This window comes from Thamnophis elegans, chromosome 4 (genome assembly GCF_009769535.1).
Source record: "Thamnophis elegans isolate rThaEle1 chromosome 4, rThaEle1.pri, whole genome shotgun sequence".
In the NCBI taxonomy this organism is placed as follows: Eukaryota; Metazoa; Chordata; class Lepidosauria; order Squamata; family Colubridae; genus Thamnophis; species Thamnophis elegans.
In genome coordinates, this window is record NC_045544.1 from 59,389,091 (window position 1) to 59,414,941 (window position 25,851).

Here is a 25,851-nt window from a genome sequence, read left to right on the forward strand (position 1 = left end):
GGGGGTGGGGCTGAGGAAGGCCAAAAATTGCTGTATTCAGTATATAAGATGCACTGACATTTCCACGCTCTTTTGGAGGGGGGGAGATGTGTCTTATACTCCGAAAAATACGGTATCTATTATTTTTCCTGGGCGCTGCTTGGAGAGTCCAGGCATGGGTTAATTACAGCCAATCTGCCCAGGACTGAATTGAAACTTTAAGCCACACCTCTGGTGCTGACTATTCTTCAGATTTTTCAATTCAGTCAGCCCAGTGGACGCGCTTCGAGTTTCTCTTCATTCCTATTAATTGCTTGGAGACTCTGTCCAAAATCTGAAGAATAGTCAGCACCAGAGGAGTGGCTTAAAGTTTCAATTCAGTTCTGGGCAGATTGGCTGTAATTAACCCATGCTTTGACTCTCCTTCGCAGCGCACAGAAAACGACCCTTTAGGTAAGCCAATGGTCATTCTATGTCATTCAGCACTAAAAAATATTTAGTCTGATAACAAAAATAGCCTTTTGATGTAGATGGTACCAATAATCCACAATCAGTATCCCCCCAAGAAAAAAAAACATATCGCTTTGGTCTTAAATGAAAACTACAATTATTCAGTATTCAAGCAAATATGAAAAAAATGCAGACGGTAGAGGGATAACAGTACTTGCCAAATTCCATGAGACAGAACATTACAGCAAGAGGCGTCGTGAAGATCGAAAATGGATAACGGGGCTTAGATTCATATCCTGCAGACATCAGCTGTTCTACCAATTGGGGTTTTATTTTGCATCACCCTTTTTGTGGGGTGCTTGTCTCATGTACCAGCAGATCTTAAGAGGACAGATATTTATAGAATTTGCTCTTTAGAAACATCTTTGCATTTTGCAGCATGAAAACACCAGATTGATCGGTGTACTATTTATGGACTGTTCTCTTGCAGCTAGTGCGCGAGTGTAGAGAGGTTCTAAAAGGTGGCCTCCTGATGAAACAATATTATCAGTTTATGTTACGCGAGGTTGTGGATGACCTTCAGAACCACTGCAACATCGACTCTTTCGAAGAAGACTTGCAGAAGATGTTAACGGTAAGTAACTATTCAGTGTAATATCTGATGATTCAAGTACCATTTGGTTATTTTTAGATTACTTCAATTAACAAAAAAACTTTCCTAGCCTGTAAAAACCTGCATTTTGTATTTCAACCAATACTCTGATAACATACTGCCTATTCTGTAGGCTACCTGAGCCCATCAATGAGCTAGCGAAGCAGGACTACCCGAAAATAAACTTCTTATTAGTGCTTCTTATATATTTGAAGCATACCCTTGATATATTATTTTGTACAATACTCTGAGATGCAGATCTGAAGAGAGAGATATTCTGGCTTCTTCCCTTTGTCTAAGAGTCTTTAAAGTTTGCTTGTTTATATTTAGTCAATATATTTATAGCCACCCTGTTGAAAACAGTCATGGTAAATATATTAACGTTAGGGATCAAACAGTCATAAAATGCAATAAATGATGACAGATTGCACCACGGATATACAACCATTGTAAAACTCGAACCAGACAGGTTGACAAATTTGATGATGTACTTATGAGACTAGGTCTTCCAAGCCTTAAAAAATGAAAGCAAGATCAAGACCATCTAGAGGTCAGAAGTTTCAAAGGGAGGGCACAGTGACAAAAAGCATGGTTAGAATGTCTATGGATTCTCAGTCATCCAGGTCATGTTGTCCCAAAGGTACTTTTTCAAGAGGCAACTGGACTGTCTGGTTTTTCTTTGAAGACTTTTTGCTTGGCAAGAGAGCTGAAGAAGCTTCTTGAATGAGAAGTGAATTGTCTTCAAGGAAAAACCAGTTGCCTCTTGAAAAATCACCTTTGGGACATGGTTAGAACCATGTATGCTTTCTAGGAAGGATGTTGTGATGAGGGTAACATGACCCCATCCAAAAAGAGCAACTGCAGGGAGCTTACTCTTTGTTGATATTCCTGGCCCTGCAGAATTGAAGGAACACATATTATCTTCTATCATCTGCCAAAATAACTAGGCCCACAGAGAAAGAGATGTATTTTTCTCCCAGGCAAGAAACTGATAAATCTTGCTTCAGTTTTTGAAGTGCAGCTCTTGACAGTAATAAGTCTTATTTATATGAGTCACCAGTAGACTCTCTTTTTGGTGTTAAAAGCCACAGGTATGTTGAAAGTCCATTTAATACATATTATAGTAGATCAGTGCTGTTGATTGAATTAAGTACAGGTAGTCCTCAACTTATGACCACAATTGAGCACACACTTTCTGTTGTTAAGTGAGACATTTGTTGAGTTGTGTCCCATTTGATGACCTTTTTGCCATAGTTGTTAGGCAAATCACTGCAGTTGATAAGTAGCACAGTTGTTAAGTGAATCTGGATTCTGTGTTGATTTTGCTTGGCAAAAGGTGATCACATGAACTTGGGACACAACAGTAGTCATAAATGTGGGTCAGTTGTCAAGCATCTGACTTTTGATTATATGATCTTGGGGCTGCTACAAAGGTAAGTATGCAAAATGGTCATGTCACTTTTTCAGGGCTGTTGTAACTTTGAATGGTCATTAAATGAACTCTTGTAAGTTGAGGACTACCTGTACACAATTCCTTATGTGTAAGTACCCCTTTTCCAAACCAATGAGGCCTCTCTGAGGTTTCTAGTAGTTGTTGAGGAATTCCGTCTCTTGATTGACATGGAGGTTGGGGACTATAATTCTGCACTGGGAACATGAGAATTGATAAAAGGATTCTTGATTGGAGACAGGAGAATTCTAAGCAACGTTCAGTTTTATAAATCTAACATGATAATATGGATGAGGAATTGTCTTTGCTCTTTAAATGGCTTTCCCTACTCTTTCTTTCCTCTGGGTTTCAAGGTTTATTTTAATTACATGCGAGGCTGGATCCAAATGCTACAGCAGTTACCTCAGGCATCTCATAGTTTGAAGAATCTTTTGGAAGAAGAATGGAATTTCACCAAAGAAATAACGCCTTATATACGAGGAGGTGAAGCTCAAGCTGGGAAACTATTCTGGTAGAATTGCATTATTACTACGAATATTCTGTCTGTTTTTATTGATTTACTTTCTTTCAATAAGTGAATATTCATACCTTTGAAAAATAGTTCCCGTTTAAAATTTCTGGGATTTATTTTAAAGTCCAAATGACTTTTTAATACTATATTTCCATTAACAATTGTAATATTTTTTAATGTTGCTTAATTTTTATATTCTGTCAGATTGAAAGTTGATCTTTTAAATGATAACACTTCTAGTTTGATATTAATTTTACTTGAATAATTTTAATGGAAGCCAATTATTTATTCAAAATATGTCTACTTACTGTTTAGCTCTGTTCTTGGTGCTAATTCTTTTCCCCACACACTGTTCCACATATCAAATAGACCCATTAAATTATGGCCAAGAAATTTGCCTACCCAGCAGTGTTGATTTTCATTTGCTGCTCTTTTCCAAAACACTTATCCTATGTTTTCTCCATAATATCTTATGGAGAAAATACTAGGTTTCCGTGTTATTTTTTCACAAATTAAACAAAGTTACAGGGCAGAGTCTGTAATTTATTGCAGAGATCTCCAGGATTGGCAATATGCCATCTGAGTAATTCTGGGAGTTGAAGTCCACAAGTCTTAAAGTTGCCAAGTTTGTAGATCCTTGATCTATTGCTTCCTGGAATGCAAATCTGGTACATGACTTTTATATCTGCTTATGTGTGCTGTATTTAGCCATGTACAGAAAGTATTCCTAATTATATATAGCTGTGATGAAAATTCTTAATGCAAAATTAAATTAATGCAAAATTTTCTTAGCAATACACACACACACACACACTTCAAACCACTTGAAATCAGGATCAGAAATATTTGATTTTATCTGACAGCTTTATTTACATCTTACATAAAAAAATGAAAAAGGATATTAATCTTTTTTTTGATAAATGTATCTTAAATTTAGCATTTACTCCCCTGTTCACTCTGTTTTTTAGTTCAAACTACCTCTCCAAATAAGATGGGGGAAAATAAAATGGGAGGAATTTAAATATCATATACTTATATCTGAATTACTGCATTGCCTTGTAGTGCAGAGATGCAGAACATGGCTTTGCAGAACCATAATTTCCAGAGCCTGAGTCAGTCTGGGTTGAGAAATGTTAGGTTTTGCACTGAGCAATGTTTGGAGGGCCAGTGTTCCTTTATCTCTATTATAGTTTCAGGAAAGGAACTTTTTGGTGCGTAAACTTTCTCGGAAGTGACTGTTTTATTTTTGTTGTAGTGACATCGCAGGACTACTATTAAAATCAACAGGACTCTTTTTGGACTCTGGGTTACAAGAGAGCTGTAATGAATTTTGGGCTAGTGCTGATGACAGTGCTGCTTCAGATGAAATCAGGTATTCCTCCTCAAAAAATATTCATATATGAATAAAGCACTATTGTTGATACTGATTAGAGTTAATGAGGAATATAGTCAAGATGAGGAGAACAATTTTTGTGCAGCACACCTAGATAATAGGTGATTGCATCATTGGGATATTCTGCTTTCAGTGATTCCAGTTAGGTTCATCCTCGGCTGATACTATTTCATTATCAATTGCTGTTGTGTTTGGTTGTAATTCTATGTGTGCCACTTAGAGTCATAATTTTGAGTTTGGCAACTATTTCAATAGGTATAATCAATACAGGTAATCCTTGCTTAGCGACTGCCTACTTTAGTGACTGCTAATATGTCAATGATCTAAAGTAACTCTACAACTATTCTTTACATGTACGACCTTTTTGGGACTGCAAAAGCAAAAGAAAACTGAAGTAAGAACATAAGCAAAGCTGCTGTTTCCCTGATGATTATTTTGTTTCATGAGTGTGTTGCCAGGACCAGTTGTGATTACTAACAAGAACTGCCTGCAAATAAAATATATTTCTTTAGCAATCGTAATTGCATTTTTAGTTTCTTGTTTGCACACAGTTGCTTTCTGATCTTCACCTACATGCTCTTTTCCAAATTGGAATATTGAAATGAAAGGTATGGTGAATGCATTTTGTTTGATTTTTGTAGGAGGTCTGTTATAGAAACCAGCCGGGCATTGAAAGAGCTCTTTCATGAAGCTAGAGAGAGAGCATCGAAAGCTCTTGGCTTTGCCAAGAGATTAAGAAAGGTAAACAAATTAGACCAAATCCAGTTGCAATTACATGTTAAGGCGTACATTTGTAACAAAATGTACTTTTCTCACCATATTTGTAGGATCTTGAAATAGCAGCGGCATTCACATTATCTGCCTCTGTGAGGGATTTCCTTGCTGCTCTGAAAGCACAGAAGTATGAAAAGGTAAAAATCAGGGGAGGAGGAGCTATGTAGCATTGGAATATTAATGAAAGGAGTTTCTGAGCTTACTCAGAATTTCAGATACAAGGAATGGCAGTTTAAAGAAAGAGGGAGGGAGAAGAGGGAGTCAGGCTATTCTCCAAAGCATCTGAAGGTAGGGTGGAAACAATGTGTGGAAACTAATCAAGGAGAGAAGCAACTTAGAACTAAGGAGAAATTTCCTGACAGTTAGAACAATTAGTCAGTGGAACAACTTGCCTCCAGAAATTGTGAATGCCCCAACACTGGAGGTTTTTAAGAAGATGTTGGATAACCATTTGTCTGAAGTGGTGTAGGGTTTCCTGCCTAAGCAGGGGGTTGGACTAGAAGACCTTCAAGGTCCCTTCCAACCCTTGTTATTCTAAATTCTAAATATACTTAAATGGGAAGACAAATGATTGCTGTTTCTAGATACTTATTAAGGCTAGATTGCTAGCAACCAGCTAATGACAATATAAACTATTTTGCAAATTGAATTGTCCCAGTTCAGAGGAACTCCCATTATTAAGTCTCCGAAAACTTTTTGCAGATCAAAGAAACAAAAGCAGTCTGTGTTGGAGGCTGGGAGAAGGGGGGGTTGAGTGGTTACAAACCTGTTTTATTTGCATAGATAATGCATTTGTTTTGACCTCCGATAAACAAGAGAACATTTTGAAAATGGGATATGATCTCCTTATTAACTGTTTCAATCATTTTGATTTGTTTTGCAGGTACAAATTTCTGGGCTTGAAAATTTACAAATCTTCGTGCCAGATACTTTTGCACAGGAAAAATCTCTTATCTTGCAGTTGCTTAATGCAGCTGCTGGAAAGGATTGCTCAAAAGATTCTGATGAGGTCGCAGGGGAATCATTTTTACTGATGACAAAATACAGTGAAAAAGACCAAGAATTTGATGACAGCTGGAGCACTTGGGAAGGCCAGTCAATCAAAATAGTTCCTCAAGTGGAAACTATTGATACATTGAGAAGTATGCAGGTAAAGTCTTTCTGTGTTAGCTAAAACACGGACTCAAATGCTGGATGATGCTTAATGTGTTCTAAATCAGGGGGTCTCCAACCTTGGCAACTTTATAACTTGTGGACTTCAACTCCCAGAACCCAGCATGCACTGGCTGTGGAATTCTTGAAGTCCACAAGTCATAAAGTTGCCACGGTTGGAGACCCCTGTTCTAAATTATATCTGAAATACTACTACCATAAGGTCCCGGGTATTTAATAATGTGGGTTTCCCTTGTTAGGTATTCTAAACACAATATTGAGCCAATCTGATTTAACGGTTAAAGGTGCTGGACTAGAAACCAGGAGACAGTGAATTCTAGCCTTTCTTTTGGCACAAAGCCAGCTGGGCGACTTTGGGCCAGTCACACACACTTCACACTTAGAAAAGAAGTCGCAGCAAACCATTTCTGAAAAATGTTGGCAATCTGCAGGGATTTATCTAGGCAGTTGCCTGACAGTTGTGATCTGAAGGCACAAATAAAAGTTGTGCACCATTTTCATGTTGTAAACAAACCTTTCATCTTTAATTTCCCCAAGAAACAACAGATATAAGTGTAATTAAAATTCCATTGAGAGTGACGGCCTTTTGACAAATGGGATAATGAACACATTTTTTTTAGCACAAAAGATTCTCATTCCTCTATTAGCAACTTCCAGTAAATATTTGGACAAACCCTATGCATAGAAACCTGCTTCTAGCAGTGGGAGGAGCTAGACCTAAGGTTAAACAGGCCGTGCAGGAAGCTCTAAAAATGCTTCAACCAACCAAAGATGACAACTAAGATTTTAACATGGAATGTCAACGGACTGAACTCTCCACAGAAGAGGAAGAAAATATTTCATTATCTCAAACAGTTTAAGAACGATGTAATTTGTTTGCAAGAAACTCATATCAAGTCAACTGATCAAAAATATTTGATCAACTCAAAACTTGGTCAACATTTTGCAGCTTCTGCTATGGAAAAGAAGAATGGTATAGTTGTATACTTAAGAAAAGATATGAAAGCTGAATTAATAGAAGTAGATCCCTTCGGAAGATATATTGCTTTAGACTTAATCTTAGAAGGGAAAAAGACATTACTTTTGGGAATTTATGCTCCCAATCAACAGCAAGATAGATTCTATAGAAATCTTCATGCTAAATTAGTACAGTGGGACTATAGTTCCTGTATACTATTGGGTGACTGGAATGGAGTGATAGACACTAAGAGAGATAAGAAGATTTCCCGCCTAAATACCAAGATGCGAGCAAAGTTACCCAAATCTTTCTTTGACATTATGGATGATTTTGAACTGAGAGATATTTGGCGAGAAAGAAATGCAGAGGAATATGACTTCACTTTCTTCTAGGACAGGCATCAATCCCTCTCAAGGATTGATTTTATTCTAACCACTAATGATTTGCTTTCTAGGGTCAAGAAAACAAAGATTGCAGCTAGGGTCCTTTCGGACCATAACCCAGTTTGGATGGAGTTGGGAAGGGTAGTGCAGGCAAGAAGGTCTTGGAGATTGAATGAAAACTTATTTAGATATGAAAAGTATATTAATGATTGTAAAAAATTACTATCTGAATATTTTGTTTTGAATATGAATAAGGGTACATCTATGGAATTTGTATGGGACGCAAGCAAAGCGTATATGAGAGGAGTTTTGATGAATATAAATAAAACACATAGAAATAAGCAAGGGTTAAAACGAACAGAACTGGAAGAGGAAATTAAGAGAAAAGAGCTGGAGTTAACAATGAACCCAGACGATACAAAGGTTAAGGAAGCTATTAACATATTAAAATCTCAATTTGACATGTTGATCTCTGACCAGGTAGCTACTAATTTATTATATGCAAAACACAATACTTTTTGTAATGCAAACAAACCTGGCAGATGGTTAGCTTATCAGATTAGGAAAAAAAGGAAAACTCGAAATATATCTAAACTGATTTACAGAGGGAAGGAGGTGTTTCAACAGGAAGAGATTCAAAAGGCTTTCTGGGAATTTTTTACAGAACTGTATAAAGGGGATAAAATTAATGGTTTAGACATAGACAAATATTTAGACAAAGAGAAAATACCTTCAGTTAGAGAAGAACACAGGCAAAAATTGAATCAACCAATAACCTCGGGGGAAATCCTGCAGGTAATTAAGCAATTAAAGTCAGGGAAAGCACCAGGTACAGATGGCTTGACAGCGGTTTACTATAAAAACTTACAGTTAGAAATGGTAGAACCTCTTAGAGAATTATTTAATATGATTCAAACGGAAGGTAAAGTCCCTCCATCTTGGAAGACAGCGTTTATATCTTTGATACCCAAAGAAGATCAAGATACTACTCAACCCAAAAATTATAGACCTATTTCATTACTGAATGTAGATTATAAAATTTTTACTAAAATATTAGCAAATAGGTTAATGTTGGTCATTCAACAATTGATACATACGGACCAAACAGGTTTTATACAAGGGAGACAGATGAAAAGTAATGTTAGATTAATTATTAATGCATTAGAATATTTGGGAAAGAACAACCAGATCCCTGCTGCGTTTATATTTTTGGATGCTGAGAAGGCCTTTGATTGAGTTAACTGGCAATTTCTGCTGAAGATACTGCAAAAAATGCAGATAGGAGATAATTTTTTACAGTCAATTAAAGCAATATACCAACAGCAAACAGCACAAATCATAGTCAATGGAAGTTTAACAGACTCTTTTCAAATTGGAAAAGGTACAAGACAGGGCTGTCCTTTGTCCCCATTATTGTTTATTATAACTTTGGAAGTATTGTTGAATAAAATACGGGGCTTGGATGGTTTAAAAGGGATCAAGATTAGGCAGCAAGAATATAGAGTCCGCGCTTTTGCGGATGATTTGGTCATAATATTGGAACAACCGCAGGAATCCAGTATGGTTTTAATGAATACGATTAATCAATATGGTCAAGTGTCGGGCTTTAAAATAAACTTAGGAAAAACCAAAATATTAGCTATAAATATGAATATTAAACAAAAGGAAGAATTAGGAGTGATGCTAGGATGTGAGGTAGTTAAAAAAGTCAAATATCTTGGAGTTAACATTTTAACTTCAAATGGGAAATTATATAAGCATAATTATGAACCACTTTGGCATAGCATACAGACAGAGATGAAAAAATGGGAGAAATTGCACTTATCTTTGCTGGGTAGGATAGCGGCAGTGAAAATGAACATTTTACCAAAATTTTTATTTCTCTTCCAAATGTTACCTATACTTAAAAAAGATGCGAACCTTTTAGAATGGCAGAAGGGTATCAACAAATTTGTGTGGGCAGGAAAGAAGCCGAGGGTAAAGATGAAAATAATGCAAGATGTACGTGAGAGAGGAGGATTGAAACTACCTAATTTAAAACTATATTATGATGCAGTGGCATTATCTGTAATTAGTGATTGGACTCATTTAACCAATGATAGAATATTGAATATTGAGGGACACGATCTGGTATTTGGTTGGCATGCTTACCTGTTATTCAACAAAAAATTGGATAAGAATTTTAAAAGTCATATTTTAAGAAATGCTTTATTGCGGGTTTGGAAGAAATACCAATATAAATTAAATGACAAGATACCCATGTGGGCAATTCCTAGACACGCAATTGAAAATATGAATACAGCACAAAAACAGGACAGAATTACTTACAGACAGCTTCTTACCTCGGAAAGGGGGGTATTACAATTAAAATCTTTAGAGGTATTAAAAGAGGAGAAGGTAGTTCAAACATGGTTCCAGTATGGGCAATTACAGGCTAGGTGGAAAATAGATCAAAAAATTGGTTTTATCCAAGTTGAGGATAATCTGTTTAAACAAATAAGAGATCAAAGCTTAATGCATATAAAGAGGATATATAATGTATTAATACAGATGGATTCGGAAACAGAATTAGTTAAAGATTGTATGATAAAATGGGCTCAAAATATTGAGGAACCAATAATGTTGGACACATGGGAAAGAATCTGGGTAAGAAATGTGAAATTTACACAAGCTCAAAATCTGAGAGAAAATTTTTACAAGATGTTCTATAGATGGCATTTAGATCCTAAAAAGTTGGCTTCTATGTATCCGAATGTACAGCCTAAATGTTGGAGGTGTGGTTCTCTCGATGCTACATATTATCATATATGGTGGACCTGCCAAAAGGTTAAGGCATTTTGGATAAAAATATGGTGGGTCATGCAAAATGTTTTTAAAAGAAGGATAAAGTTTAGTCCTCAGTTATTTTTACTAGGTATATGTACTGACTTTACAGTGGTAGAGACCAATTTGATTCTGCACCTGATAACTGCAGCAAGACTGTTGGTGGCGCAATATTGGAAGAAGGAAGACTTGCCTACAATCCAAGAATGGACATTGAAAGTAACAAACTTAGCCGAAATGGCTAAAATATCGGCATATCTCAAAGATCATTCAAATGAGATATATAAACGAGACTGGAAAAAATGGATTGACTATATACAAAATAAATACGGGACTAAGAAATTCCAGTTAGCCTATGCTTAAGATCAGAAATGATTTAAACTGTTAAAAGTCAGTTCAGTATGAAGAAGCTAAGGTCAATCTAGAATGTCATTAATTTCTTTATTTCTTTTTTCTCAATAGATTTTAGACTGTGTTAGTTAAAAATCCATACCGTGTACGGGTTCTGGGAAGTCGGGGGGGGAGGAGGAGGGGGGTGGGGGGGGAGGGAGGGAGGGGTACACACAACAACAAAAAAATTGTACTTCAATGTCTTAATGATTGACAAATGATGACATATTTGTGTTTTTTTTAAAGAAAAATAAAAAAGTTCTGTTTAAAAAAAAAAAAGAAACCTGCTTCTATTTATAAAATTGCACTTACTTGATCATAATGAGAGAAGTCTTTAATAAATCCAAATATGTAACTGATTCTCATTAAGTTGATTAATTTTCTGGGAAGAAAAGTTCCATCCTTGGAATATTTAAAGTGCATCAAATAATTTGAGTTCTATTTTCAACAATACTCTGTTCCCTTCTGTTCTAGGTTGACAACCTCCTCCTTGTGGTAATGCAACCGGTTCATCTTGTGAACCAGAGAAAAGCCTTTCAGCAGTTATTTGAAGGATTGATCTCTTTGCAGCAGGAGCAAACTTCCAGCCAACCAGTAATTGCCAAAGCTTTGCAACAACTGAAGGTACAGCTCTTTCTAATTTAGAATCTGCTAGGTCAGGAGTGCACAGCTATGGCCTTTTACAACTTGTGGACTTCAGTTTCCAGAATTCCAGAGTTGAGGTCCACAAGTGGTAAAGGGACCATAGTTGCCCAGTCTTGGTCTTGGCTGTTTATTCTAATTCATTTATCATTTCAAAATGTATAATGTCAGTTAGATTCTGCTTTCCATAGAAAGTCAGCAAGGCAATATTTGCCCTGAAGTTTTACAAATTGGTATTTGTAATTTTATATTTTTTTTAGGTTGAGACCTTATGAATTTGGATTATGGATTTGCAAATAAGTGACATATTGTATGGATTGCATGTACTGATTAGGCAGCAGAGCTGTCTATATTTTGATATATATTCAAAACATTTCCATAAGTGCTGCATAATAAGTGGTAACAGAATCTTTTTTAAAAAAACAAAAAACAACTCTATATCTGTGGTGGGTTCCGGATTCTGTTGCAACTGGTATGGTGCAACGGGACCCAGTATCACACGTGCAGCGTGCGCATGCGTCCTTACCTCCGTGACGCTCCAGCTGCTCGGTGGAGCGTCGCGCAGGCGCCGTATGCTCTGTGTGTGGAAGCGCCGAACAGCTCCAATACAGGTAAGGAGCTCGGACAGGCGGGTGGGCTTACTGGAGCACCATACCGGAATGATACTAAATGCTCCCGGCAGGCACTAGTATACCCGTACCAGGGCGTACCTCCTGCAACCCACCACTGCTCTATATGTATCTTTGAGGACTTATCAGCATATTCCTAACATGACTGAAAATATACATAAATATAATTATGAAGTGTGTGTAAGAAACATAAAAATGTTTGTGTCCGCAATTCATAGTCTGATGTATCTACTAAAAGAATACATGCCATATTATTGATGATTTTTTTTTAGTTGTTAATATATTTTTACATAGTTCAACAGAAATAATTCCATTAATTTCAATGAGGCTAACTCCAGGTAAATGTATACAGGTAGTCCTTGACTTACAACCAGAATTGATATAACAATTTCAGTCATAAGTCATGACAGTGATAAGTTGAGGCACCTAAGTGACTGCACCTAGTTTTACAACCAGTTTTACAGCAAACGTTAAGTAAATAACATGGTCATAGGTTCAAATCAGACATAAGTATCAACCCATCCTCCTAAATGGGCATCTCCCCCCTCCCCCCCAAAAAAACATGGCAAATTGAGTGACTGCAGGACACTACAACTACAGTCAATAAAATACCAGTCATAAATGTGATGCAGGGGAGCCGAGTGACATTTTACATGGCCAGAAGTACTTTATTGACTGTAAAGCACCCTTTCCTGTCGTAACTCTGGACAGTTGTTAAATAACTGGCTGTAAATTGAGGTCTACCTGAAATACTACCCCTCAATTCTAGATTAATGATCTAAATTGCAGAGATGTAGGCATTTATGTTTATTAGTAGTATTATGTTTATGTAAATTCCAGCGGAATTATGTGTCTTTACCTTCCAAACGTATCAGCAGAGCTTTTTTCCATATTTTCCAGAGTGATGCTTTGCACCTGTGCAATAAGATCAGCAGCGCAATCGATAGAGTTGATCATATGTTCACTTCTGAATTTGATGCTGAACTTGATGAATCAGAATCTGCCACCCTACAGCAATATTATAGAGAAGCCATGATTCAGTGTTACAATTTCGGCTTTGAGGTAGGTCCAAGAGAAAGTTCTTTTGCCTTTTCAGAAAAAAAAGGAAGTCATATATTTTAACTAAACACTGGCAAACTGTTACTTCACCTCAACCTATTTATAGCTATTACATGCAAATCAACATACAGGAAAAAATATAGGAGCTAAGAGAATATGGATAGTTAAGGTGACAGGCTGGAATTGAGAAATCTCAGGTTCTATCTGGATGATCACTGGATGATTGGGGTTGATCACTCTTTCTCAGCCTAACCTACCTCAGGCTGGTTGTTTTGAGGGAAAATAAGCATGAATTGAAGAGATCCATTTTTGTCTAGTGGTTAAGGCACCAGGCTAGCAAGCGGTAGACTGTGAGTTCAAGTCCCACCTTAGCCACGAAAGCCAACTCGATGACCTTGGACCAGTTAGTACCTGTCAGCCCAACTCACCTCACAGGGTTGTTGTTGTTATGGGGAAAATAAGAGGAGGAAGGTGTTCGCTACCTTGAGTTATTTGTAAAAAAAAAAAAAAAAAAGGCACAGGATACAAATTAAATAAATGCTATGCACATTACCCTAATCTCCACAAAAGGCAGAATACAAATCTAATGTATGAACAGAATATTTATCATGATCAAAATACATTCTTTTTTGAAAACCAAAGCTGGGGTTTTTTGTTGTTGTTGTTGTTGTACACAATACAGTATTGTATATTATGTGCATGACAAAAAGGACCAATCTTGCCTGCTTTGACGGAGACTGCTACATTTTGGAATAAATTGTTGATTTTTCGTTATTTTCTGTAAAAGCAATCCATTCCAATGGTGCTTACAGTATGGGCCGTGTGCTTTCAAACTTGTTTGTTGTTTGATTGTTAACTAAAGGTATGTCCCTCACAAAAACCCTGTGAGGAAGGTTGGACTGAGAGAAAGAATGCCTAGCCCAAAGTCACCCTTCCATGGCTGAGGGAGAACTTAGAGCTTGTCTCTCCACTCCCCATCTCCAGTCCAAACCCTCAACCACTGCATCATGTTGGCTATCTCTTTTGTTAGTTGTTTATGAGAAAGTTCTGGAAGTAGGTCCCAATAGTTCCTAATTTTTCTAGTAAGATGCAGCCATGTAAAATATTTGTAGTTGCATCTTATCTCAGTTAGATCAGTAGCAGGATGAGACTTCTTTCAGGTAAAAAAATGGGAGGTATGTCCTAATCACATTTGGATGCTGTCCCCAATCTTTTTTTTCCTGGGAGATGCCATTACCTGTCAATCTTAGAAGTCTTCCTTTGTCTTCAGAGCAAGGTACCTCCCAAATGCACCCATCACCATTGCAATTGAGTCTATCCATCTTGCTGCTGGTCACCATCTTCTTGTCTTTCCTTCCACCTTTTCTAGAATTTTCCAAAGAGTTTGATCTTCGGATAATGTGTCCAGAGAGTTGGATAATTTTTGCATGATTGCTCTTTAGTTGTACCATTAGCCTATTCTAGCCATGTTATGCTCATTATCTGGACTGATCATTTAAATCTATTACAGTATCACAAAGAAGTCATCCGACTAATGTCTGGAGAATTTAGAAAGAAAATAGGAGACCAGTATATCAGTTTTGCAAGAAAATGGATGAATTATGTCCTCACTAAATGTGAGAGTGGACGAGGCACCAGACCCAGGTAATGACATAGTAGCTGCTTTTTAAATGTTTTCTATCCCTTTCATTTCTGTGAAGTGTGTCTCTTAAACACAGAAGAGAATTGCTGTCTAGCAATTGATTTAATTAGTATTGATTTAATTATTAAATAACAATTAATGCAGTGCCCATGCGTTAAATAAACACTGCAGTTTAGAATGTAGTCACTATTGCCTCAGTTAAGAGTATACTTGAACTTCATGAATTCTGTGGGAAGTGACTGTATAGTTGAAAGTATATTGTGGCATTGTAGTTTTTAGCTGTCCTTACTATGAGAACTTCCTTTCTAATATACTTATTTTGAGAAATACTTGTTATGACTGGAGATAATTGTGGAATTGATGGGGGTGGGGCTAATAAATCTGGAGGAGGAAGACTAGATATAAGTGTTTCCTTGTCTGTTTCTAATCAGATTGTGGTTTCCAACTGCAACAATTTGTTCTAAGATATTCAGCACCTTACATGGTAGATAAAGAGCATGCTTTGCTTGCTGTCCTTGCTTTGTATACTGCCTATTCCCAAAGTGACTAACAATTTCATTCATTACATAGTTTACAGTAACCTTGAAAAGAATGAATAAATTGGCATACAATATAAACAAAATTAAGAACAAATGTGTCAAAAAAAATTACACATAATTATGTGCCTACCAATTTCTCACCGCATGCCTCCTCCTGCCTGCATGAAATACCTAGGTATAAGTTGCTCTTCTGAAACCGAGGACAGAATGAGTAAACCAGTTCTCTGTGTGGCAGAGTTCCAATGCATGGAGGTAGAAAGCCAAATGTTAATCCACCTTCCAAAATCCAATCAGGTTGCATTTTGTATTTGGCCTGATTGAATGGGCAGATGAACCTGGGGGTGGGGTGGTGGTGGTGTAACCCATTCAATGTCGTGGGGAATTAAAGGTCATAATATCAACACCTTTTGAATTGTAGCCAGAAGCCCAATGGCAACCAGTGCAGCTTTCCAAACAGCAAAGTCACCTGAGAATAAATGGGATACACCCGTCACGGCCACATATACCAGTTGCTGCTTACAAATGCTTTTCCAGGGCAGCCCCACATAAAGCATGTTGCAGAACTCCTAGCAGGAGGTGATTAAGGCATGAATAACTCAATATATTTAAAGCAAAAAATAGCAAATTGACTTACATCCAAGGCCCACTGTGTTTTCATGGTTGAGCTCTATTCTGGTTCTTCATTTTCTCAGTCCAAATTCAGCAGTTTCCCCCAGTTTGTTTGGAGGGGGTTTTGATCATTTTTGCTGAATTTTATTTTTCATCTGAAAAACGACGTTAGAAAAACTTGAGGGACCACCTGATTTCTTTTTGTAAAGCATCTTTAATTAAACATGTAGAGATTACTGCACTGTTTCTGATTAATAGTATTGAAGTAGCTTTAGATACGCAACCTTGAATTAATCCTATTACTTAAATTATAAATACTTGAAAGGCAAGCCTTAGGTAGAATAACAGAGAATTATTATAGGTGGTACTCAACTTATAACTGGTTGCTTAATGATCATTCAAAGTTATGATGGCTTCGGAATGGGTTCCTTACACCGGCAAGGATACATTTCAGGGGCTTTTCAACCAGTTCAATTTATGACTGGTTGCAGCATCCTGCAGTCATGTAATTTGCTAGCTTCTGATTTAAAAAAAAATCATTTGGGAGAGTGGGTTCATTTAATAGCACGTGATTTGCTTAATGACCATGTAATTCAGGTGTACAACTGTGATTTGTTTAAAAACTGTCGTAAAATCAGTAAAAAAAAAACTGGTCCAGTCATATGAATGCCTTGACTTATGACCACAATAACGACCAAAGTTCTAGTCCCAGTTGTGGTCAAAAGTTGAGGATTACCTGTGTTCTCAATACATAGAATTTTTGGTACAAACATCAACCAGTAATTTCTTTTTGTTGGACAGGTGGGCAACACAGGGGTTTGATTTTCTTCAAGCCATTGAACCAGCCTTTATTTCTGCTCTGCCTGAAGATGAGTTCTTGGTATGCTGTTAATTAATCATACATTTCAAATGGATAAACATTGCCAACTATATAAAACAAGTAGCTCTCCTACTAAAAAAGGATTTGAATAGTTTATCCTTATTTATTAATTAATGGCTTAATTTACATTAAATTAACAATGGGTTCCCAATCTCTTCATTTCTCATGATTTGAAGATACAGCAGTATAACTTTCAATGTTTTTTTTCTGTGTTTTCCCCCCCAGAGTTTGCAGTCATTGATGAATGAATGTATTGGCCATGTTATTGGAAAGCCTCACAGTCCTGTTACAGGTTTGTACCTTGGTAAGGCAGCAGTTGTAGTCTCTTCTATGGAATTTTGAAGTTAATGGCTTATAGAAATGGGATATGATCTAAGTTGTTTGGAAATTAAATAAACACTTATTTAGTCACAGTTACAAGAATGATAACAATATTAGCCACTTTTAAGTATGAGATGTCCCAAATAATATATTTAAAAATAGAAGCAAAAAGGAGAAGACAAAATGGCAAAGATGCAAAGCAAGTATCTAGCTGGACAGAGTTTTTTCCCCGAATTAGACATTTTATTAGAATGTCATTAGGCAGGGAGCCATGTTGCTTTTCCAGAGAACAGACATTCCAGACATAGCAGCTGAGAAGGCCTTCTTGCACATTCCTGTCAAATGAGTCCTGGAAATCAGAATATGCAGCTGGGTCTTCCCAGATGATCTCAAAGAGTGGGCAGCTTCACATAGGAGGGAGTGGCATTTTAGGAATCCTGGCCCCGAATTGTTCAAAGCTCTAATAGTAATGAGCAGTTTTTACAATGAGTCTGAAACTAAAGGCCCAGTGGATAACAATGGAGTCACATGTTTTGGATAACTCCTTGCAGCCTGTAGCTTTGCCGCTGTGTTTTTTGTACTGATTGAAGTTTTTGGATCCTCTTCAAAGGCTTCCGCCTGTGGGCACATTATTGCAGTCTTTTATTTGTCTTAACATGGATCTGAGGCATTTGTAATCAAGGGGAACAGACTAGAATGTGATTTCTTACAGTTGCCATTGCAAGTACCAAAACCCAGATATTTAGCTACCGCTATGCATTTCTTTCACAGGGTCCTATCTTGAGATTCCTTAATTTTGAGTTGTGTACATTATGCCTTACAAACTGAAGTATAGCTTATTGACTGCCTATTACAACATTCCAAGAGACTGGCAAACTACCCATCTTTCTCCTGTTATAGTTGACGGGGGGGGGGATTATACCATTCTGCTGATTGATTTCGTTGGGGTACAAGCCTATATGATTAAGCCTGGAATCTCATCTGCAGACTGCAGCATGTATTTCTCAACTGGGTGTAGCTTTCTCTGAAGGAAATGAGTTGCTTATGTTGAAACATGACAGCATGGCTGCATCTATATGGCTATAGAAAAGAACTATTCCACTACAAGTAATCTTTATTTAGTGACTACCTCATTTAGCAATTGTTCAAAGTTACAACTTTGATTAAAAAGGCAACTTTACAACCAATCATCCCATTTACGATGCTTGTAAAGGCAAAGAAAAGCTGAATTAAGATTCAGTTCAATTCAATTCAATTTATTGAACTTGTATGCCGCCCTATTCCCCGGAGGGACTCAGGGCGGCGAACAAACACATGGGGAAGGGGCCATACAAAACACACAAGACAAAAACAGAGAACAGAGACAATTTAAAACTACTCAACAGACGCAGCAATTCAAGTGGGGCCGGGAACTCATCAGCCCCAGGCCTGCCGGAACAGCCAGGTCTTGGCGGCTTTGCGGAAAGCCTGAAGGGTGGTGAGGGTCCGAATCTCCACGGGGAGATCGTTCCAGAAGATTGTATGCACAGTCACGGTTTCACTTAGCAACCACTTTGATTGAATTGCCAGTCCCATGAGGATTACCTGTAATATTAAAATGCATTTGTTCATCAAAGATGGGCCTGAAAAGTGAGTTGGTTCAAACCAATCTAGGTTAATTGTGAAAATTATGCCCACAGGCAAGTTAAATAGCAGGTAACATCAGCTGGCCAATCTTGTCTGGGCTTGTAACCATGTAAAGAAACCACTTCTGGGTTGTCGCCTAGAAGACTTCTTAGTTATATCTCTGTAGCCCTGAAGACATTTGAGGCAACTCATCAAGGTTGTAATTGGCTTATGACTTATACTATATTGCCAAAAGTATTCTGTCACCCATCCACATAATCAGACTCAGTTGTGAGCGAAAACATTTGGCAATATAGTGTACTTTTTACTTCTACCTGGTGAATTTTTGTGCCGAATGACTTCAACATAAATTATGCTGGTTTTGCTGCTCAATTTAGTAGCCTATTTATTTTGAGCTGACTTGATTATTACGGTTCCTTTTAGTAGTTTGGTAGACACGTTTGAACACAAAACCATGAACTGTTTAAAAACAGTTACAAAATCAGTGAATTCCAGTGCATTCTCTCATTTTTGACAAGGTTATTATAATCCAATGATTTAAGGTGTGATGTGATGTTCCTTGTTCCCACAAAAGTGTTCTTCTCTTTTTGCTTGCAGCTATTCATCGGAATAGCCCTCGCCCTGTGAAAGTACCTCGATGCCATAGTGATCCCCCAAATCCTCACCTCATCATCCCAACACCTGAAGGATTCAGGTATGTAAAGCGTTATCCCAAACTTTCATTAACTTACGGATACAAAAATAAAGTTTTTAAAGCAGTTCCAGCAATATTATCCTCTAGCTATCCTTCCCTCCCCTTCTACATTGAAGCTCAGTCTTTGCATTCCTGGGGAAAACACAGCTTTCTCTCCAGCCTTGGTAAGGACTTGCTCTTCTCTGTAGTGTGTGCAGCATACCTGTCTGTAGTGGAATTGCACCTTTGACATCGCTGAATGACAAGCTGAGAAGTAATTTAGTTCTTCCTCTCCCTGTGCTGATTGTTAAATTAAAGAACACTTTGTATTGCTGCTTTTTTGTTTCTCCATGGTACAAGGTCTGCAAGGCAATCAGAATGAAGCAACTCTTTACTTTTTCTACTCCTATACATAACCTAGCTCTGTGGTACATTTTCCGCAGTTGTCTTTCCTTCCTTTCTGAATGCTCAGTCTTGAGGTGATCACAAAAAGAAGCCTGTCCCTCAATCAGTCTGCCAGACTACATTTCTAATGAGGCCAAGAGAACATGCCTTTGATGCTGTTTACTAAAATTTGCTAAAAATGCCCACTTTTAAAAAATTGCCAAGGAAGTGAGATCCAGAAGATAAGCTTTGGTGGTATCGCGTTACCTTCTGTTTCTTAAAATTAAACGTGTGTGGATTTATCTATGACATGGTGGCCTCCATGTTTTGTTGTTAATGAAACTTAATTCAATGCAACTAAGAATCCTGTTTTTTTGTTGCTAGTTGAATGCACATCCATAAATTAAAACCCCAAGTGATTTCGGAAGTGGCCCGTGATCTTTGTTACCTTTTTTTCTTGCTTTCTAATTTTGCCCTCAGCACTTCATGTTCAGAAATCTTTCTCCTGGGTTAGAAGCCAAGTTTTATAAATTTTTACAGGATTTTGGTTTCCAGGCTGCCGTTTTGAATCATCTTACATTTTTTTAAAAAATTCATTTTAAAATGGGAGCCAAAGCTTTTTTTCCCCTGAAGCTTTTCTTCTCACTGCAGCACAAGGAATATCCCATGTGATGTACGGAACCATTGCAGCCCTGCTTTCAGTCGCCCCACTCCTGTTGGGAGCGACTCAACTCAGCCAAAACCCGTCAGCAGTGCAAATGACCTCAGGTAGCTCCACTCCCCAGTGTAGCAGACTCATATGCTTGTTCATGCCACTCATACAAATCATGTGTGCACTTAGACCCCCCAGTAGTTCCTCTTGGTTCCATTGTGTGTTCCCCGTGACTGACTTGCTTCCATTCAGGGTATGAAATTCTTAAAAGACATTTTTGATAATGCATGTTTTGTTTTTAAAAAAAGTTTGAATTATTTCATTCTGTTTAATGCATGCAGTTCATCTTATCTACTCTTTCTGCATTTGTGTAGTACCACCTGTGATTCAAGTCATATGAATTTAGACCAATGATACAGCCAGCACAAATGCATGGATATAAACACATTTGAGATATGGCCAGGAGCACATATACATGGTGTTATATACATGCACTTGCAAACTGGTAGTAAAACCAATGCTTTATCATTCCATTATCTAAAACTGCAGTTTGTGTATCTTGTCAATTAAAACTCTTTTCAAAAAGCTGACCTATGGTAATGCCAAAGATTTTAGTCACCAATTTCTTAGGAGATTATTGATTTTTTTAAAACACGCATAGGGCTACTTAATATTTACATTGGTATATGCCAGATCTTTTTGCATTTAGTTTCATTGACTTAATATTAAAAGCAGCATTTGTTTTAAAAAAAAATAGCAGGTTTTTTTTTTATAAAAGCCCTTTGTTCAGTATAAGGGATACAGTTATATGGATATATACCAGGGGTCAGCAGCCTTAAACACTCAAAGAGTCACAAAGGTCCTAACCAGAAGCCCCCCCCCCCCTTTCAATTCTGGAGTCTACTGGAAGTCCAGTTCCCACCTCCTCCTAACGCAGCATCCTTTTTCCTGTATCTGTCCTAACCCAAAGCCCTGTCAATTGTGGAGCCGACCAGAAAACCCGGCTCTTGCCATAAAGTCTCCTCTTGGCAGACCGTGCCCCCCCGCTTTGACAATCAGAAGTTCTGTTAAAAATTGTGGTGCCGACCGGCAACAGGGAGCTGCAGCAGAGGGATGAAAGCGCCACATGTGGCTCCAGAGCCGCGGATTGCTGACCCTTGATATATACTATACATATTTAGCTTGCTTTTTTTAAACTATAGCTTTGGTTAACACAACCAGCCACGGCTGTGTTCTTACTTGCATTTTTAGTTTCTTGCCACATTAGAAATGAGGGCGGGAAAGTCCTGATCAATAAAACAGCTGCATTTTTTTTTGTTTAAAAAAACCCAGAGGCTCCAGTGTTCCTGAAAATGATCGCCTGGCTTCAATTGCTGCTGAACTACAGTTTAGATCACTAAGTCGACATTCAAGTCCCACAGAAGAACGAGAAGGTGCTATTATAATGATGATTGTATATGAATACTATTTCCCCTAAAATATATTTATCATATCCTGGTAAGGCTTCTGCTTAACTTTTAGTTTGGTATCCTTACTCTGATATAATTATGGAGAATTTGATAATATAGAGCCAGGTTTTGAAAACATTTAGAATGGCTTTTTGTTATTAATTCCAGTCTTGAAATTTATTTATATGGCACTTTCATTTGAAGCTACTTAAACTTCAACATTGGTAGCTATGGCAATAGTTATAACAACTATCTGACCACAAATAAAATCACTTGAGGATCTATAACTTTGAGGACAGAAGAGTTAATTAGCTGGTGGAAAATAAAGTTTGAAATTGGTTTCTCTAGGAGATAGTCTTTCTGGGATATGTATGGACTGGTGTTGAGAAAACTGCTACAAGCTTCTTGGTAAACACATTAAATTAAATGTCTACGGGGATTCTCAGTTTTGAAGGTCATGGTTGTGCCAAAGGTGTTTTCTTTCAAAAGGCAAGTGGACTTTCTTGTTTTGCCTCACTGAACATCTGCAAGGAATAGAAATCCTTCCATTCTCCACCATTCAGTCAGAACTGAAGAAGCTTCTTGGATGAAAAGCAAAACATCTTCAAGCAAAACAGGAAAGTCCAGTTGCCTTTTAAAAGAAAGCACCTTTGGGTGCTTTAAAGAAAAATTCCCAAGGAAAGCATTCACTAGGAACCCATCACTCAAAGAGCATCCTCCTTAAGATATTAAGTAATTAAAAAAAGCTACCTTTGTCCCAGAGTTGCTTTTACAAGAGGCAACTGGACTGTCTGTTTTTTCTTTGAAGACGTTTCGCTTCTCATCCAAGAAGCTTCTTCAGCTCTGACTGCATGGTGGGTAATAGAAGCTTCCATAAGCCCACCATCCAGTCAGAGCTGAAGGAGCTTTTTGGATGAGAAGCGAAACGTCTTCAAAGAAAAACCAGACAGTCCAGTTGCCTCTTGAAAAAGCACCCTTGAAACAACCATGACCTGGATGACAGAGAATCTCCATAGACATTAACCTACCTTTGTTTCTTCGGTTGCATCATTTCCCTTTCTGCATATAAATATACAGGTGAAACATGTTTATAAAGCAAATTGCAGTCATAGACTTTAAAGGAATGGAAGAGCTTTTACTGCATATATAAATTCCAATAAGGTGCAGATTTGGAAGAGCCCAAACACATATTTTTGGTGTGGAAGTCAATATTAGTACCCACCTTTTCTAAAATCTTGGCATATTTGCATTGTCTGCAGAGAGGGAGAAAAAGAGATGCTTGGGTGCTATCTTTTGCGTTCTGTTTTCTCAAGTTTACAGAAAGTTGGGTAATTGCAACAGTACAATAGACTGGAGAAATAGATTGAAAGGTGTACCCTCACTGAATTTCTTATATAAGAATTTCCTGTTTCATTTAAAGGGATTGATATGGACCAAAAGTATGCATATGTCTTTGGAGCTGCCAGAATTGCATATATGAATCTGGTTTATCTGCTATTTCTTTTGTGCTAACCATAATTTCATGGCCTCCAGCTGTTTTTAAATACTGCATTCCCATCTGCCGTCCAATGTATGTACTACATACTTATAAGTAGGATAGAAATTATAGTCCAGTACAGCTAGAAAGCACATTTTTTGGGGAATCATACCAATATAGGAAAATGATAACCTAAATGTATAATAAATTATCTGACTTAATCTAGAAAATTGCCTATCGCTGGATAACTTGTATTTTTGTATGACCCTTCAAAGTAATTTGATATGACTATTCAAGCATGAAATGTAAACCAATTGTTTTATTTCTTATGTAAATCAAGATTCAGTTATTCAAAACAAGACAGTTTGCTTTGCTGAATCTATTAATTTCTGTGTGGGATAATTAGGCACAGTTGCTTGAATTTCTTAGTGGTTATGAGTGCATTAGCCCTTTAATATCCAATTGAGCCTAAGAGCATCAAATAAATAAATAAAAGCATTTTTAATGTTGGGTAAAGGTCCAGAGTTCATCAGATATCACCAAATTGGTTTTTAAAAACTTTTTTGCTTCCTTTAGGATTGCTCTCTCAGATCTTTAAATAAGCGCATGAGATCTTGGCCCAGGCAGGCATAGTAGTCACTTTTTTTCCTGGAAATGAAATAGTGAAAATACTTCAAGTAGTTTCCTGTTGCAAAAATTAGCACTCATTTCCTTTCAGTACTTTTTAATTTTAAAAAGTAGCTTCTTTGTTAAGATGCCGTTGGGATTTTAGCTTGAATACAGATAGTCTTCCATTTACAACACTTCATTTAGTGACCATTCGAAATTACCATATTTTTCAGAGTATAAGACGCACCTTTTTACCCCTTGAGGAGAGATCATATCTATCGTTTCAGATCGTTTACACAGCGGTCTACAAGTCACTCCATCTATTTCTGGGGAGGAGTCTCGTGGGCATATCTGTAAAACTTGTAGACCCAGTCGTATTGGATCCTGATGGCGTCATACCCATGCCTGGATGATGTCTCCACCTACTTGGAGAAATGTTTAGTCCTGCCCTGTTGTTTGGAGGGGTAGAGAAAAGCGGATTTCAGATTGATAAAAGGCTTACCCTTTAGGATGATCGAGCCCCCACACATCATATTTTTGCCCTCCCCAGCCCCAGAAATACTTTGCAGGCCTCCCAAACTCTCTGCATGCCTTAGTTTTCAGAGGGTTTGGGAGGCCTGCAGAGTGCTCTGGAGGGCCGGAGAGGGCAAAAACTTATTAAAAAAATTTACCTCTTCAAAATCTTGGTGCATCTTACACTCTGGTGAGTCTTATACTCCGAATTTTTATTTTTAAAATTTGCCTCTTCAAAATCTTGGTGCATCTTATACTCTGGTATACTCCGAAAAAATACGGTACAATGACACTGAAAAAAAGTGAGTTATGAACATTTTTCACACATTATAGCATCCCTCATCGGCTCAAGGTTGACTCAACTTTCCATCCTTCCAAAGTCAATAAAATGAGGACCCAGATTGTTGAAGGCAAGAGAGGGCGGTAAAACACCATGAAGTGATATATAAGTGCTATTGTCTTTGCTTTGGTCATGTGAACAGAATATGAATGCTTGTCAACTGGTTCATATTTATGATGTTAACACTGTCCCGGGGTCATGGGATCATCTTTTGTGACCTTGTGTCAACCAAAGTCAATGGGGAAGCCAGATTCACTTAACAACCATATTGTTAACCTAACAACTGCAGTGTGTCATGCCACTTCTTGCTAATTGTGGCAAGAAAAGTTATAAAATGGGGCAAAATTCACTTCCTAATTGTCTTGCTTAGCAACAGAAATTTGGGCTCAATTGTGATTATAAGTCAAGGACCACCTGTATTTTTTAGTCAGGGTATGAACATTCAAACTCCATTTCTTATACAAAGAAGAGTACTTCATATAGTTAAGTTATCCTTCACTAGTCTTTATGGCTTTTTCTTATATTTAATGTGCTCCATTAAATATAACATTTCCAAGATCCACTCTGTTGCACTTAATGAAGAGAATGGTCTTCATTTATTTCAGTTACTTTGCTCTTCGCTTTCCTTTTTGGAGAGAGGCTTTCTAGTTCTTCACTTCATTATTTTCTTCTGTGCAGGTCTATTTTTTTTTTACATATATTATTAAATGGAATGTTTCCATTGTTTTTCCAGAATATTCATTTTAAACTATTGCAGTGGAGTCAAAAAGCTGTAGCATGCTTCCACTATAAATTTCAAATAACTGCTTTCCATCAGCAGGGCATGATGGGGTATACAGGCTGTATCTGAGGATTTGCTGATCCTTGAGAAC

The 25,851-nt window shown here is 37.4% G+C and overlaps 1 protein-coding gene across 4 annotated transcripts in view; it reads left to right on the forward strand.

Moving 5' to 3' along the window:
* MAP3K4 (mitogen-activated protein kinase kinase kinase 4) overlaps positions 1–25,851 on the forward strand; it is a 108,442-nt gene that overhangs the window by 70,490 nt on the left and 12,101 nt on the right. For 3 of the 4 annotated variants that reach the window (XM_032215929.1, XM_032215928.1, XM_032215926.1), the window contains 13 exons: positions 920–1,063; positions 2,885–3,042; positions 4,298–4,414; positions 5,077–5,176; positions 5,263–5,346; positions 6,093–6,359; positions 11,411–11,560; positions 13,108–13,269; positions 14,777–14,910; positions 16,858–16,936; positions 17,162–17,240; positions 19,481–19,577; positions 21,925–22,025. In XM_032215929.1, coding sequence (XP_032071820.1) covers positions 920–1,063; positions 2,885–3,042; positions 4,298–4,414; positions 5,077–5,176; positions 5,263–5,346; positions 6,093–6,359; positions 11,411–11,560; positions 13,108–13,269; positions 14,777–14,910; positions 16,858–16,936; positions 17,162–17,240; positions 19,481–19,577; positions 21,925–22,025 — 1,672 coding nt within the window. The remainder of the gene's footprint in view (positions 1–919; positions 1,064–2,884; positions 3,043–4,297; positions 4,415–5,076; positions 5,177–5,262; positions 5,347–6,092; positions 6,360–11,410; positions 11,561–13,107; positions 13,270–14,776; positions 14,911–16,857; positions 16,937–17,161; positions 17,241–19,480; positions 19,578–21,924; positions 22,026–25,851) is intronic. The other variant, XM_032215927.1, reaches the window with a different exon arrangement.